The sequence below is a fragment of the Megalops cyprinoides genome, chromosome 19 (assembly GCF_013368585.1).
Source record: "Megalops cyprinoides isolate fMegCyp1 chromosome 19, fMegCyp1.pri, whole genome shotgun sequence".
Classification (NCBI taxonomy): domain Eukaryota; kingdom Metazoa; phylum Chordata; class Actinopteri; order Elopiformes; family Megalopidae; genus Megalops; species Megalops cyprinoides.
The window spans coordinates 6,156,872-6,172,702 of NC_050601.1; the positions used below are offsets into that span (position 1 = coordinate 6,156,872).

The window sequence follows — 15,831 nt, forward strand, 5'->3', positions numbered from 1 at the left end:
GACATAAGATTCATTTATTAAATAAGACAGTCAATATTTACAAGTTTAAAAGAGGGAATTATTTTCTCAGCTTACTTATTGACAAGGTCATTTACAAGGTTATGTACAGGATCACAGAGCACATATCATGTCTAGACATGTAAAAACTACATCCTATGTCAAAATGCACATGATGTCATGCTACAAACATACAGATTATAACACACATTACACAGTCTGTATGTGCTGCTGTGTAAACCCTAGCTGAATATTACCATGCATACTTTATATGAAATGATCACATTCTTGCACAGAGTATGCTTTTAACACTGATAAATACAGGGATAGCTTATGGAGGTTCTAAAGAGATCTGAAGAGTTATCTTTTAAATTTCATACTAGATGGTAATTGGTCTAATAATTTAGTCATGTTAATAATTATACAGGAGTTATTTGGGGGGGGGGGGGGGGGGCTGGCAAAAAACATAATATGTTATTTGAAGAATTAAAATAGAGGAACCACTGCTTTCCTATAGAATGACACTGTTTGCCAGGATCAGCAAAATATCGGTGAACTAAAAAACATAATAGATAAAATACAGTATTGTTTAGCATAAAGTCATAAAGTCACAGTGGTGAACAGTGGGATGGGGGCTCAATCTGGACACCTCTGCTGACTGAGTCATATTATCATTTCATAAAAGCTGTCAGTGAAGTCCGTACACTTACAAAAACCTTAGAGCAAGATGCCATCGATATCACAAGATATGATAGAAGGTCTAGTGGGAATGTGCCTGACTGATAGCAGGCAAATTTCAAAATAAGCACATCTCATCATTGCCCACTCACTTTCATACTTTATGCATCACTAGCTGTTTTGGTCTTCTGTATCTATAAGGAGGTCCACGGTATGGTGTTAAAACCACATCACTGGCCTCACACACTGACGTGTGCATGTGTACACACAGATATGCATGCGTGTGCATATGTGTGCATGTGTGTGTAAGCATGTGCATGGGTGTTTGTGTGTGTGTATGTGTGTGAGTGAGGTCTTTTGAGTACGTGCCCTGCTGAACAGTGAGCAGGACCCTTAACCTCCAGAACAGGGTGGAAGTGAGAACAAGCTGAAATGGTCGGGCTCTGAAAATAGATGCTTTGTCACAGCTGTTCTGTGAGAAACTTCTCCTTTTCCTTTCTAGCTAATCAACCATCCATTCACATTCACCGTGAGAATATGAACCTATGAAAGCCACATGATACTTTAATGCTCACAAGAGTGATGGCCAGACAGAGCAAGTCTAAAAGAATAGAATGAAGGTAAAACATTCTATAGAATCTACATGAGAATGAATCAGGGGATGAAGAACAAGCTACAATGTTAGTACATGGATCTAGCATACTTTTCCACAAAAAAACCCAAACAAGTAATTCAATAATCTTTTGCACTATGGTCCTTTCCACTTTCACTATCACAAAATGATCAGAGCTATCAATTTTGTTGTCCATTCTGGGCAGACTGATAGGGTTAGATCAAGTCAGTTTTGAGGTTTTCTCTCAGCAGTGCAAAAGTTCACCCCGGCTGTCTTCTCTTATTAATGGCAAAAGTTCTGATATCAGGCTCTGATTGCAGAGCCTCAATACCTTTAACAACCTCAGATGCAATGCCATAGAAACAGATTCTAGGTTGCTTTCCTTAAACCCACACCTGGCTGGGTCTTTTGTGTGTTGTCTTCAGCAACGCAACAGGAACCAGGCTTTGCATGACGGAGAGTGTCCGTAGGCTGAGAGAGGGAGGTACTTGTGCTTTGCTCTTACTCCTTAGTAGAGTCATTGTTTTATGAGGAGGCAAGTGCTTCACAGTGCAGGGGTTCTCCATCTCACCTCCACATGGAAGGCCTTTTGTGAGACCCCCCCACCCCCATGGTCCTCTGTCCACTGACTGACTGCTGATCTCTCAGGGCTGGGACATCTGGTTGATAACCTTCCTCTTACGGACCGACACCAGGTCATAGAAGGGGTCCTTTGTGATACTCGCTCTGCGTTGTGAAACAAGCAGATTATTATCATCAGGGGTGATATCCTGAACAAGTAAAACAGGGCTCCAAAACTGACTCATCCAACCAAATAACGCAGAGCTGCTTTTTTCGGGACTGACCTGATGGACTTTATCCAATCATCTCGCTCCTCAGCTGAGGATGCTGAGATCTTGTAAGATTGGTGCTTCCCCTCCACCACCCGGCCGTCTGTCTCTGTCTTACAGGCCTTGATCTTCTGACCTTTACTATTGGGGTTATAGAGCTCCAGGCAGTACTACATACACACAAACACACACAAATACAAACGGAAACACACACGTGCTGTTTAATGGTTTTGCACCTCAAATTTCAAATATAAGGCATAGATAAATAAATGCAGTTTTGTACAAACTACTGTAACTTAAGAGCTTAAACACCTAAACGTTAGGATGAATCATGAACATTTCTTTCATACATACACGTGCTCACACTGACATACCGGTTTGCGCTGGTCCGTCACTTCCCGTACACACAGGTTTTCAAGTGGAATGATGCCTCTGGGCTCCTTGTCCTGACCGGAGAGACCCATTGTTAGAGCATTCCGATAATTCATTTCACTTCCTTAAACACGTCCACCACACTAATGGCCCATATGAGGCCTGAAGGAACACATACATGTTCTGCTGGATTTTCATCCACCTCTGTTGTTAACTATTTAATCCATAGTTCACACAGATAGCTCCCATTAAGCAAGATTTTTTTTCTGGCATAAATCAGTTGCTGATTCAGAGGTAGATCTGAAAAAATGATTGATTTCAATCCCCTAGGAGTCCAGGATTCTCGCGTGTTCAGTCTACAGTAAGGAGAACTAGTTATCTCCTCTGTTTCTTGCTAAGTTCCTATTCCTGCTCCACCCTAGTTCCTATTCTTTGCCTCGACTTCTCATTCTCCTCCTCTCCTTCCTGGTACTGATGGCTATCAGGGTGCTTACTGCCCAGAACAGCTAATCCAAGGTAAGCTTTTCAAGCCCTAACCTGAAGCCCAATCAATATGTGAAAAAAGCAGGAGGTGGTCTAGGATCAGAACTTTGTGGGAATACCATCCATCCACACTACTGTTAGCTCAGGCTTGCAGCTTCTTTACTTGTTAAGGGTGAGACTGTTACATCAAGGTCATTCTGGCCTTCACTGGCCTCCATGGGACAGATTCCTGACCCATCTGTTCTGAGAGGACCCCTCTGTAGCACCCTAACACTGTTCTCAGGCCCCCCCCCGCCCAGACCCGCATGTGTGACAACGGGAGAGACTTACTGTGGTATACTCAAAGTAGTACAGGCAGTTGTCCGTCAGAATAAACCACCTCCTCTTCCAGGTCTTCACCCTGCCCCCTGTCAGCCCAGAAGAGAAGAAGGCGGCAATGGACTGTTATTCACTGATCACCGACATGTTCCATTCATTTAAGAGCCATTTGTCAGATAGAAAAGCATGCATTATATAAGCACTTTGTGTAGGCATACAGTTTTTGATAATGTGATGATACATACATTGTATTCTAGAGTAGCTTAGGTACTTATACTGAATTAGCTTTTTACTACTAATTTAAATACTGATATTGGTTTGACATTACCAGACAGTTATTTGCTTTAAGCCCCTAACATGTCTTTGTTGGCTGTCTGGCCCATGTGGCCCTTCAACAAAGGCCCCTCAAGTTAATGAGGTTCATCATTGAAATCAAGTTAAACACCAATCACTATAAACAGTCTGGTAATAAGATGAATTATATTCATGAACACACACCTCTTTCACAAAGGACTAACAGCATGTAAATCCAAGCCCGGTATGCAATTATGTTAAATCAAACTTTGATAATTAACAGCTCAGTAGGAACAAAAACCAGCACATAGCATACCCCCAGGGACCAGGGTTAGAAAACCTTGTTCTAGGACAAGACAGATTCACTGCCCTGGGTTTAGTTTAGAGCTCATTTTAAATGAATTTACAGTCTCTCACTACATCTTCTGTGCAACAATGTCCAGCGACATAACATGGGTCACATGTCTCACCCAGTTTGAGCAGCCAGCCCTCTCGGTCAGGGTTGAAGAAGGTGTGAGTGAGGTCATTCCCATCATCCTCTGGGATTTTGAACGGCTCGCTCCTTATGCTCTCGTACAGTTTCTGTGTGGGAATTATAGAACGCAGTATTTTTACACGGAGTCAATCACACCCGAAGATATGAAGTCACCACCCGTGGGAAAGATTCTGCAATGACGGCACGGGATTTTTTCATTTACATATTGCGTCAGGTCTCAGAAATGGGAGATATAAAATTAGTTCACACTGCCTATTCAAATTTCCGTGCTAATACTTGTGGTAACTTATCTAAGTCCAACTGTATCTTAAGTCTTTCATACATATTTTTAATAATGGAAATGCAAGAGAAGATGAAAAAAAATCAGTGATATGCAGATCGCTATTTTTGCGCAACAGTTTAATTTTTGACACATCTGAATCATTCATTCCAGGATCACTGCAAACAGATCGGGGTTCACTGTTCGTAGTGGTGGGCGTGGTCAGCAGCACGCGATGGGCGGAGTCTGTTTACGCTTACTGTGAGAAGCTCGTCGGGCAGGTCACCGCCATTGTTGATGCCTCTGTTCATACTGCTGAATCGCTCCAGTGTGGGTTTGTCCCTTACGTTGGGGTTGTGGAGGCTGGTGTTCAGCATGATGATGGCGAAAGACAGGATGTAGCAGGTATCTGCCCCCCCAAAAAAACAACAAAGCAAACAAAATGGGTGTGAGAGAATAAAGATGGACCCTGAGTCTTACAGGGCGGTAGTGTGGTGGGGCGGTTAAGACAGCAGCTTCATTTCCCAAGTGGGGCACCGTCAATATATCTTTGAGCAAGGTACATGAACTGACTTGATTCAGCAAGTACAAAAGATAACATCCAGTGATGTAAACTATGTCTGCTGCTTAGCATAAGAAAATTAATAACGCAAAATAACAATCTGGAAAGAGTTTATTCAGCCCTTGAGTTCTTGGAGGGTGTTACCAATGGCTGTATGACAGTGTAGTGTAATTCCTGACACTAAACTACAGGAGAGAGTCAGGTGTACCTCCGGAGCCTGCCGTCTGGTGTCTTTTTTGTGAAGGAGTTACAAACTGATTACCCAAAAACATATATGTTCCGGCACAGAGCGTGTGTCTTTACACACGCAAATCCAGGAACCTGTGTCACTGTTACACCATCATTATTACCAAACGGGTACCTTTACGCAAGTTTCTTTCAGGAAAATTTCACATACTCTCGGAGACAGGATCAAAGGGTGAGAAGAGTTTAATAAACTTTGATAAATATATTTTACCTGAATCCTCCATGTCTACAAGAGTTGCTGAATATATAGTGTCAGTTTAATCATTTTCTTTGTGACATCTTCCCTTTCTCCAGGGTCATGAATGCATTTCCATATGGCTGCCCCACCCAGTCGCAGGCGGGGGGGGCGATGGAGGGAGGTGGTGGCCGCTCACCTGTGGACTGGAAGACATCAGAGTTGCAGTTGCAGTAGCGGGTGGCGAAGGCCTCCATCATGCGATCGATTTTCTGCGCTTCTCCCGGGAGACGGAAACTCCACAGGAACTGTCTGAGGGAGCCCATGGGACAGATGGATGTGGGTCAGAGGTGGGTACACAGAGACGACTGTACCAGGCCAGACTTTATAATGCCGTTATCATAGAAAATTATACATGTATCTGTATGGGTTGTATTATAAGCATATCACTAACAAGTGCACTATTAAATATAGGGAAATGAAATTATGTGTGTATAAAACTTCTTTTTTGTTTGTGTGTGATTTTAAATTTTTTTTAATTTTGAAATTTGGTGCTTCTCTGAGTACACCCACCTTAATGCCTGTACAAGGTTAAGGTCTGAAAATTCATGAAGTTCCACAAAGGCTTTCAGGATCTGAAGATGCATGTCTTCCCTGGGGACAACCAGAGCAAGAGGAGAATCCCATCATTTCATCATCATCATCATCATCTTCTTCTTTTTCTCCACCTTCCTCCTGCTTTTCGTCATCATTAATACAATCATGATCATCCCAACAATCACCATCACAATCTGAGTCCTCATTGTTTTCATACCTCTCTCCTAGGAAGTCCCCGATCGCAGTCTTGTTGAGGCCTTCTTCTTTGTACAGGAACTCCGCCACAGCCTCAGGCTCCCACTCTAAGAGGTCATTGTCAACCAAGTACTGTATACCCTGGAGAGTGAGAGAGAGAATGAGATAAAGAGAGCTGGGGGGGGGGGGGGTTAGATACAGCTCAGTCAAAGCTCTTCCAGGCCACCTTGTCTTCCATTTATCTGGGAGCATAGCATTAATGATAAGGAGCACGACTCGTAACCGAAAGGTTGCCATTCGATTCCCCACTGGGGAACTGCCCTGCCGTTCTACCCTTATGCATGGTACTTAACCCAGAATTGCCTCAGTAAATATCCAGCTATATAAATGAATAACATGTAAAAAAACTGTAACAAATGTAACCTAAGTCACTCTGGATAAGAGCATCTGCTAAATGCTAATAATGTAATGTAATTTCAATCACTCTTGTAACCACTGGAGGGTACAGTACTTACATTGACAAAGTCTAATATGTACTCCATCACACATTAAATCACACATGCCTCAGAAAGCTTTTTATGTATATCCCTCTCAGTACATTGTGGGTACATGAGTGGACTTTGAGTTCGCCAGTGAACAGAGATAGCCTTATAGGGTGAGTTACACTCATTAATTTGTATTGCTTGTGTGGAAAGTACAGTTAAACATAAGTCCATTCCACTGAGAGCAAAACATTCATTTCACTGTGTAAGCTATGTATCACTTTGGCAGTTGGGCTACCATTATAGCACTGGCAAATCAGACAAAGATAAACAATTAATTCCTTGATGAAGACTCATTATATATTAGGAGCTGTTGACAGTGTCATGCGAAAAGAGCGAAAGTGAAAAATTGGTGAGCTGAGATGCAATTAACTTAGATACACGGCACAGTCGTGTTCACAAAACACTCATCCGCCTTGTGCAGCAGGTCTTTGCAGAGGCCGTCAGCAAAAGGCACATTCAGCACAGGCGTGAGTTACTAACGTGCGCTCTTTCTGTCTCCAGACCACAGCATTTTTCTCTTTAATTCTTTGAAACCACAGCAATTCAAGTGAAAGAGAGGAAGTCCCTGAGTCGGGCCTGTGCGCTTCGAATGCTGCCGATTTACTGGCAGCCTTGGCCGCAGAGGCCCACGCGTTACAAGCTTCCTGGGTCCCTCTAAGTCAGCTCATTGAAGAGTGCACCGGAGAAATGAGGGAGCCTGCCAGCAGCCACCTCCATCCACACAGTACAGCTTCCTCGGCACCCAATGAGCCTACTGCAACAACGTCACCTGACATCATTGGGGAACCCTGACTGGATCCCTCCCCCCAGGGGGTGCAAGTCACTGGGCAGACGTGCGTCCAGGAGCGGATACATAGCTACAGCAGTGTGTGCAGCTATTCAGAAGAAAATCTAGAAAATCGCTCTAAACAGGATGCATAAAATGTATAAGAATATACACTATGCTGAGTTTTTAATTCAGCAAATTACTAATAATAACTACCCTTCTCAGACAGTGCTCCATATGAGGAATTGCTTCCATTGTATTTCACTGTGTTCTCATCTAATACATCTGAATCTAATAATATAGTAATACTGTAATAATCCAAATTAAATGAGATAATAATCTATATTCATATAATACTACAAACTCTATTCTATATGCATCTAACAGGTAGAGGAGCTCATGCACCAGTTTGTCAACATAAAGCACTCTGTTTTAAAGTATGATGTTATACCTGCACATCACAATGGCAGGTCATAACTGGAGCACCAGTCTTAAAGTCAACTCGAGGGGTCTTCAGCACCCCCCGCGCCCCAGTTTTTTCCTCCAGTGAGGGCAGGATGTGGTTCACTCTACCTTTCTGCAGCTGCGGCTCGGGGCCCTGCAAGCAGCACACAGCATGCAGCCTGCATCCGCTCGCAACGAGCGCTTTCGACGCGGAGGCGTACGCCACGTGTGGCATCCGCAGAGAGAGGGCCGACGCCGGAAAACAGCAGCAGGCAAAAGGATGCCTCGCACAGACCCCGCGCCTTACTGAGGACAATGGGAGGACCTGTGAACTCCACAATAGGTGGAGCCAAGAGTCAGGAGAGCTTTTATTGTCAGCCCATCCATGTACAAGTACACAGTAGGGTTGAAATAACGTTTCCCTGGGACCCGTGGTGCTACATTCAGTCAGTGAAGGACAAAGACAACGTAAGGTGCACCGAATAAAATCAATAAATAACAAGACAGTGGGTACAATAAATACAGCCATGGAGTTGCCATTTACAGTCAATCACTGGCTCGTGTGAGCCAATCAAAAGACTTTGCTGTCTACAGCAACTCACCGTGATGGCATGAAGTTCAGACCACACTGACAACCATGTAACCTCAATCCCACTAATAATTATCTCTCTCCTGCTCTTTCCTTCTTCTGTGTAACCTTCTCTGCATGGTGAATCTCTATGCATCTGCATCTCTATGAATGGTAAAAGAATGACAATATGACCGGTTAGGTTACAGCTTCTGACCTCACCTTTTTGGGGTCCATGTTGAACTTCTTCTTTCCACACAAGAACTGCTTTCCCCTCACAATGTCTTTGCTGTGGAGACAGAGGTGAGCACCGTATGAGCAATGGAAAGGGCGTTGTGCAGCAGTCAGGGAAATTAGCAGCGAGCTAATAGCTAATGGCTAATCACAGCCGCTTATTGTGATTGGCTGCGGGCTTAGCCCTTGAATAAATCTCCCTTCAGGGTAGGTGTCAATGCTAATTAATGTAGCTGCTGAAGTATGCGGGGCTTCTGATTTATAAAACTGCTTACATACGCCACTTGCGTTTGCATGTTTTACAATGCGTGATCTTTTAGGGTGATTGACAAGACAAGCTGTCAGATGATCACCTAAAATGGTACTGCCCACAGAAGCAACCATTGCCAGTCACTAGGTCCACACTTAACATGTCTGTGTTAGTTGAACATAAGAGTAAGCTGACAAGCTGTTTGATCATCATTGTGTTGTGCTACCACGCATGCTTTGTGTGTCACCTATCAGGCATGACTTGCTGTGGTTTGCTGACTGCGCCAAAAGCGGGCCTCCGTTTGACATCTTAAGGGCCAGCAGAGGAACTGATTTGGTTAGAAAAAGGGAAAATCCCTCCTCCTTTACAGATGATATGTGGTCATCTCCATAGAAACGTAAAAGGAACTATCATGTACACAGGGGATTTGCTGTTTGTCTGCCTCAGCTGTATCCAAGACACAAGCAGTCACATCCTCTATGACATATCTACCGCCGGAGGAAATAGCCGTGCAAGGCAAGAAAACGATGCGCTGTTTACCTTGGATACAAGACACGTAATATCTCTTTCGGATATAGCACACCCTTAGTTTACATATTACCCATCATTACTGGGATCGAGACAGCTAGATATTTACAGGAGTTCAGATTATGTGCTTTGCTCAGGACCCCCAAAGCAGCACCTTGCAAGGAATTCAACCCTGCAACTCCGTTTAGGCAGTTAATAAGCAGACCAAATATTTTCATCTACTGTGCTGAGCACTGGATACTACACCAGGACCAATCCTTGCTGCTCGACAGAACCAAATTAATACTCTTCCAATGGAGGTGGCAATTGTCTGACATTCTGTGGGGGTTAAGTCTGGTCTTTCTTTCGGCCTCAGTACAGGGAAATGCATGCATATGAGGGAAAGTATCAGACCCTCCAGCAAAATGGTAACTCTGCTGTTTTAGCAGAATCTTCAGGCTCCTCACGTGGCATGACTTCATTAGACTTTTGATGACATTGTGAAAGACAAGCGCAGTCTTAAACCGTCAACGCTTTCTGCTTCATGCATTTAAACGAACAGGACTCCTGCTGCGCCTTCCTGGTGATTGTTTTAAATATTATGCCCTCATAATGAAAACTAAATATACCAATATTTAATGAAAACCAAGTAAGCGCCACGCTTTAAATCTCGACTTAGGAAGACGGAAGACAGCTAAAATACTGCTAACTCTATAGCTGGTTCATCTAGCTGCCTTTAACAAATGGTGTGCTGACACGCAGGAATAATAAGAAATCAGCCATCAGGTGATCTTACGTGACCTCACGGTATGCAAATCATCACACAATCATTACATACTTTTCCTCTTCCGACTCCATGTTCTGTATTTCTGACATGACGTTGTCGATCTCCATCCTCAGTTTCTGCAACAAAAAAAAAAAAAAAATTCAGACAACATTCCAGTGACATAGTCAGGCCACAAAGCCAAGTGATGCTTCCTCCAGTTCATATTCATATTGCTAAAAAAAATTGTGACATTTGTGACATCCTCTCCAGTTAGTTTTGGAAAGTTTTAGACATTTCTTCTGCCTTATGATATTTTTATCATTGTAGAACAAGATTGTGATTCTAATTGATCACTGGTAAACCTTAGAAGACTTAGATTAATGACTTAGAAGTCATCATATACGTGTGTGTGTGTGTGTGTGTGTGTCCTTCAGTGATGGTGTGTGTATTACCTGAATGTCATCTAGCAGGTCATTCTTGTGTGTTTTCAGGATATTTATTTGCTGCAACTCTGCTGGTGTGAGATCTTCCGAAGCTATGAAACATGCACACACATACAAAAAGGTCAGTGATATTTTTGTTCCTGAACAGCACATTTTATTGTTTTTATTATTGTAGTTTAGATGAAAAACTTCTTGTCATACCATCCTTCTACAAGGATTTGGCATCCACGCAAGTCCTTTTTGTTATGATATTTTCTTATTTGATTCATTAAGTGTACTGAGAGGCTGATAAAAAAAAAAACATGACATGTGTATTACCCAGATTAAAATAAAAATCATATATACAATGATTATATTTTCATTGAATGTCTTTACAGCGTCAGCCAAATAAATGAGCAAATTCTTACTATCATCTGTAATAGAGCAAAATTAAGAAAAAAAAAAAAAAAAAAAACACATGAAAAACTTAGTGTGAAGTTAACGCCCTGGAGCCCAAAAGCACACAGAATGATCATTGGGCTGACCACACATGCCAGTAACAGGCACATTGGCACTGACAGAGACTAGCTTGACAAGGTACACATTTCCCTTACTCATGTTGTACATTTCCACTCATTCATGACCTTTTACTTCCTGATTCTTATTCTCATAGGTAGCCAGTCAGAGTTGTCCTTTCACAGACACTTACGGTCACCGGTTCACTTGACGTCAGGAAAACCAGTGTGTGCTAACACTAAAGCTGACGCTATCAGGACAGGGTGAAGACATAGATATGTGCTAACCGTGGGCGTGATGGCGGTGCCAAAGTTGTAACCAGAGCTTTCCACAAGCTGTGTCTTAATCTCAAAGAACTGTGTTAATTCAAGTGAGGAAGTTATCAAATCATTATTTTTGCTGTGCTTGTGCTTTGACATGGGTAACTGCCTGTCAGTTGAGTTGTAGGACGAGCAAAGTGAAACAAGATAAAATAAAATAGAATTAGATGAAACTGGAATCAATTCATCTAACCTTGCCTGTCCAGAACTGACCTTTGGTCTTATAGTGGATGTAAGTGTGCAGTTGTCTAAAGAAAGATCTGAATTTAAAAAAAAACAGTGTGGAGTTCTGAAGTGGTTTTTAAAAACAGACACTTGGATTCAGAACAAACAGTTTGACTTTGTTAAAAATATCAGTCCCGCTCCCTCAGAATACCACAATTTAGACACTTTAGAGGCCAAAAAGACTGTTATCACACTTTTAAATGGGCCTTCTTTTCTGTACCATGTGACTGATATATATACACTGTATGCACATATGTACACACCAACTAACTCACACAGTTCCCACTGGTGTCATGAAACCACACAATGTAAGTGCAACTTCTGCGTACTGTATGTGCAGATGGATAAACATAGACTTCCCTCTAAGCTCTGGCTATATATACAGTAACTGCTTCTATTTAAATAGGGCGTCAGCTATGAGTACATGACCATCTGACAAGGCTCTTCCCTCTCCAGCCATTAACTCCAGTCTAGAAGAGAGATGCAAAACTCTTTCCCTGATCAGCTCTCATGTGCAGATTGTGCATAAGACTATGCGTTCAGCTATTAGTTCAGATGGTTACGGTACCAAAACGGGCCCCAAGCAGTTCCGTACTGTGTCATTGTGAGACGAAAGTGGCCATCAATAGCTAGACATTGGAGCTCACAATCTATTTATACAGCGGTATTAATTGCCATGTGTACATTAAGTTAAACAGGCAGTTAACACTGTCATTATAGTAAGTATTGTTCCTTGGATGTTTTGTTTATGTTTTTCACTTCCAACTTTTGGTTCACTTTTTGTGGTCTGTGATGGGTCTGAGGGCATGGTCAGACTGGGGACCCAAGGTCAAAACGTATAGTAATCCTTGCATTAGACTGTTTTTGCTATGAAAAACAATCTGCAGATCTGATTGATAAAAGGACCTACCCAAACCTAATTTACTATTTGTATTGTATCTTCAGTTTACATAAGTTGAACTGTGATGAAGCACGGAGACTAGTGGCAACCAAATTAGCAAATTAACTCTGTCCAACAAATTACAGAGATGCCACATGCTGAATAAAAGGTACAACAAAGAGACTAATTTTTATCAAGCTGTGGTGTATCGCAAACAGAAACTGTTTGCATCCTTGATTAATCAGCCTCACCACAGGAGAAGTAATTTGAATGGCTATCCAAGTATCATGTGCTTCTCTCAGTCTATGTCTCAGTCTAGTCTATGCCTCAATGAACCCAGACCATATACTCTTTGCACCTGCTGCTCATTGTCAATGCATTCACTGGTTGGCAGCGAATGCATTGACAATGAGCAGCAAGAAAAATTATCAATCTGATTAATTGTACCATGAGTAATCTAGCACCTTGTATCCATCTGTGATCTTGAAGATCCAAATTGGCAAAATTTTGAAACATTTAATTCATTACTGTCACTTTTTCATTTTGTGGCAGTGTAGCATAGCGCTAAGGAGCAGGGCTCGTAACCAAAAGGTTGCTGGATAGATTCCCTGCTGGGGCAGTGCTGCTATTCCTGTGGGAGTGGTACTTAACCCACAATTGCTTCAGTGGATATCCAGCTGTTTAAATGGGCAACATGTAAACACTGTAGCCTATGTAGGTTGCTCTGGATAAGAGCATCTGCTACAATGACAATAATGTAATGCAATTCATCTAATCACCACCTTCACTCCATTAAATCAATATCGTAAGCTGAGAAGGAGACCTGTCAGTGTTACAGGTCCGAAGAGAATAGGCAAGGCTTCTGGCCTCGCACGTTGCAATGTGTTCACCCGGCGTCACTGGTATTAACCGAGGATCAACCATTTGATCAAGGTGGTCAGACCTCTCCCACCTGCGGTAGGCAGATCAAAGCCGTAGCTTTTGGGATTGCTGAGGGACGGGAAGTGGCTGGTTTTGACATCACAATGGTTTCGAGCTTACAATGAAAACCAGATCTGTGTCAGTTCCGCTGTCTGGATCTCTTTGTGGTGCTCACATTGTGATATCACAGTACTGTTATCTGAGCTTACAACCATGGGCTATCTTCTGGTCACTTCCATGCAAAGTATTCAGCTCCAGCTCAAACAGCAACTGACAGCAACATATCAGCTCCCACTAGATACCGATTCGATGTTGAAGCTGAACACACCAAAGAATTTTCTGCTATTATCACTGATTCAAAAAGAAGACTTGGACCAGCTGCCAGTGTCTTGTATCCAATATCACACAATGCTCAGGGCAATCTCCTTTTGACAAGGCGCATAATCTGGTTAAGATCTGCAACAGGAGAGGTGTCATGCATGAAAGGAGGAAAAGTGCCTTACCTTCTTTTTTTCCCCATAGGAAGCTATCTTTCCTTTGGCTGCCCATCTCACCTGCATTAGAATACATTTCAAAACAGGAAATGTGTGTCAGTGATAAGCCACTTCAAGGAGGTACTTCTGAGCAGACTGTTTTAGAAGCTCCCGTGCAAAAATGATGTTTGCATCATAAAGGGAACCGGTTAACCGGAGTTAAAATTGAGCGCACACATGTTATTTTTACATGTTATTCACTTATACATCTGGATATTTACAGAGGCAATTTTGGGTTAAGTACCTTGCCTAAGGGTACAGCAGCAGTGCCCCAGCAGGGAAACAAACCTTTCGGTTCAGCCCTGCTCCTTACCACTTTGCTACACTGCAACCCATGCTTATGAAGATTGTTGCTTGTAGGATGAATCACGGAGAGTGTAGAAGGGTTAGGGGCTTAATTTCTGTTAACTGGCTGTTACAAGCCTGTGTTCCAAGGTGTATAAATTCCAAAATGCAGTAAACTGTCACTCGGACCTAAGTGGTCTAATGCAGTCCCTCCCCTTCCCACTATCCCCACTCTCAACACAACTTTGTGTCCCCAAACGATTACGCAACTCTACAAACGATATAACACATATCTAACAAAATATATCTTTGCAAGCTTCAACGATTGTTACAATTGATGATTTATGCTCTTGGCAGACTCCCTTGTCCAGGGTAGCTCACATAGCTTGCAATTTTATACATTTACATTTCTTCATTTAGCAGACGCTTTTATCCAAAGCGACTTACATAGGTTACAGTTCTTTACAATGTCCATTTATACAGCTGGATATTTACTGAGGCAATTGTGGGTTAAGTACCTTGCCCAAGGGTAAAGCAGCAGTGGATCAGCGGGGACCGGTAACCGGCAACCTTTCGATTACAAGTCCGGCTCCTTAACCACTATGCTACACTGCCGCATACACCATATGTTTTTACAGCAGGGTATTTAAAGAAGCCATTCAGTCTCAATATCTTATTCAAGGCTACACTAGTAGTGCCCCACCTGGGAACTGATCTTGCAACCATCCAGTGAAATACATAATTATAGATCCTTTAATATAAATCTGTACTGAAGGGGTAGCAAACCACCAAGCTCTATGCACCCAATAATAGTGAAAATAAAGTTTATACACACCTTATACTACATAATGTGGATGGGCTGGATAGGCATTGTCATCGAAAATCTGTTGAACCTTATTGCAGCCTACTGGCTAAACTCCTTCCTTTAATTCCATATTTACAATTATATGAACATTTGTTGCTGCTTTGTAAAGTGTGATGGTATGCTAAATTGTATTGTCCTGAATATAACATAATGACATGACTCAGAAAATGTACTACACATAATATTAACAATGTAAAACAACATATGGTTATACAGAAAACTGAACAATGATTACTACTGCAAAACGTACGTTTGGACAGCCTATACAAAGCCCACACAAAGATACCAGTGCTACCAACAATCGTGATCATTGCTAACCTACTGTCAAGACTAAATGAATTACCACGAACGAACACAAAAGCAATTTAGCAAATCCAGACAAATGAGGAAAAACTTTTGTCTACCTACCTATACGGCAATATGCTGTCATTTGAGCTTGTTATTTGAATTTCTTCAACCTTTTAAAATGTCAGATAACAAAACGTAAGGCAAATCAGTGAAGAATAAAATGCAAGATATCTTAATGTCAGAGAGCACATTGCTTCACAGACATCAAACGAAATTGAGTTCTCTAGTGTCAAGCACTTTCCTGCCCCATCTGACAACTGCGCTGTCGTCATCATTCACAGAAATCGTGCAGCGCAGTTTCCGTTAATGATGTTTTTTTGT

General features: G+C 42.2%; 1 protein-coding gene across 2 annotated transcripts; it reads right to left on the bottom strand.

Annotated features, from left to right (window-relative positions):
• Window positions 1–979: 979 nt before the first annotated feature.
• LOC118794279 (cytohesin-3-like) lies at window positions 980–15,705 on the bottom strand. 2 transcript variants are annotated; one of them, XM_036552500.1, is made up of 14 exons: window positions 15,571–15,705; window positions 13,983–14,033; window positions 10,648–10,730; window positions 10,268–10,332; window positions 8,661–8,727; window positions 6,138–6,256; window positions 5,897–5,977; window positions 5,523–5,635; window positions 4,601–4,749; window positions 4,056–4,167; window positions 3,304–3,380; window positions 2,493–2,564; window positions 2,134–2,288; window positions 980–2,014 (listed from the first exon to the last, which is right to left on the bottom strand). In XM_036552500.1, the coding sequence occupies exons 1-14, from the start codon at window positions 15,590–15,592 to the stop codon at window positions 1,933–1,935; spliced, it is 1,248 nt and encodes a 415-aa protein (XP_036408393.1). In that variant the 5' UTR covers window positions 15,593–15,705; the 3' UTR covers window positions 980–1,932. The 2 variants fall into 2 exon arrangements, with proteins under 2 accessions (XP_036408393.1, XP_036408394.1); XM_036552501.1 differs by lacking the exon at window positions 13,983–14,033.
• Window positions 15,706–15,831: the final 126 nt, after the last annotated feature.

Coding starts and splice junctions, on each gene's coding strand:
- LOC118794279 (XM_036552500.1), bottom strand. CDS start 15,592: ATGACAGCATATTGCCGTATAG. Junction 5,636..5,896: donor AACCTTGTACAGGCATTAAG/GTGGGTGTACTC, acceptor GGGCTCCCTCAG/ACAGTTCCTGTGGAGTTTCC. Junction 2,565..3,303: donor ACTACTTTGAGTATACCACA/GTAAGTCTCTCC, acceptor CTCTCCGGTCAG/GACAAGGAGCCCAGAGGCAT.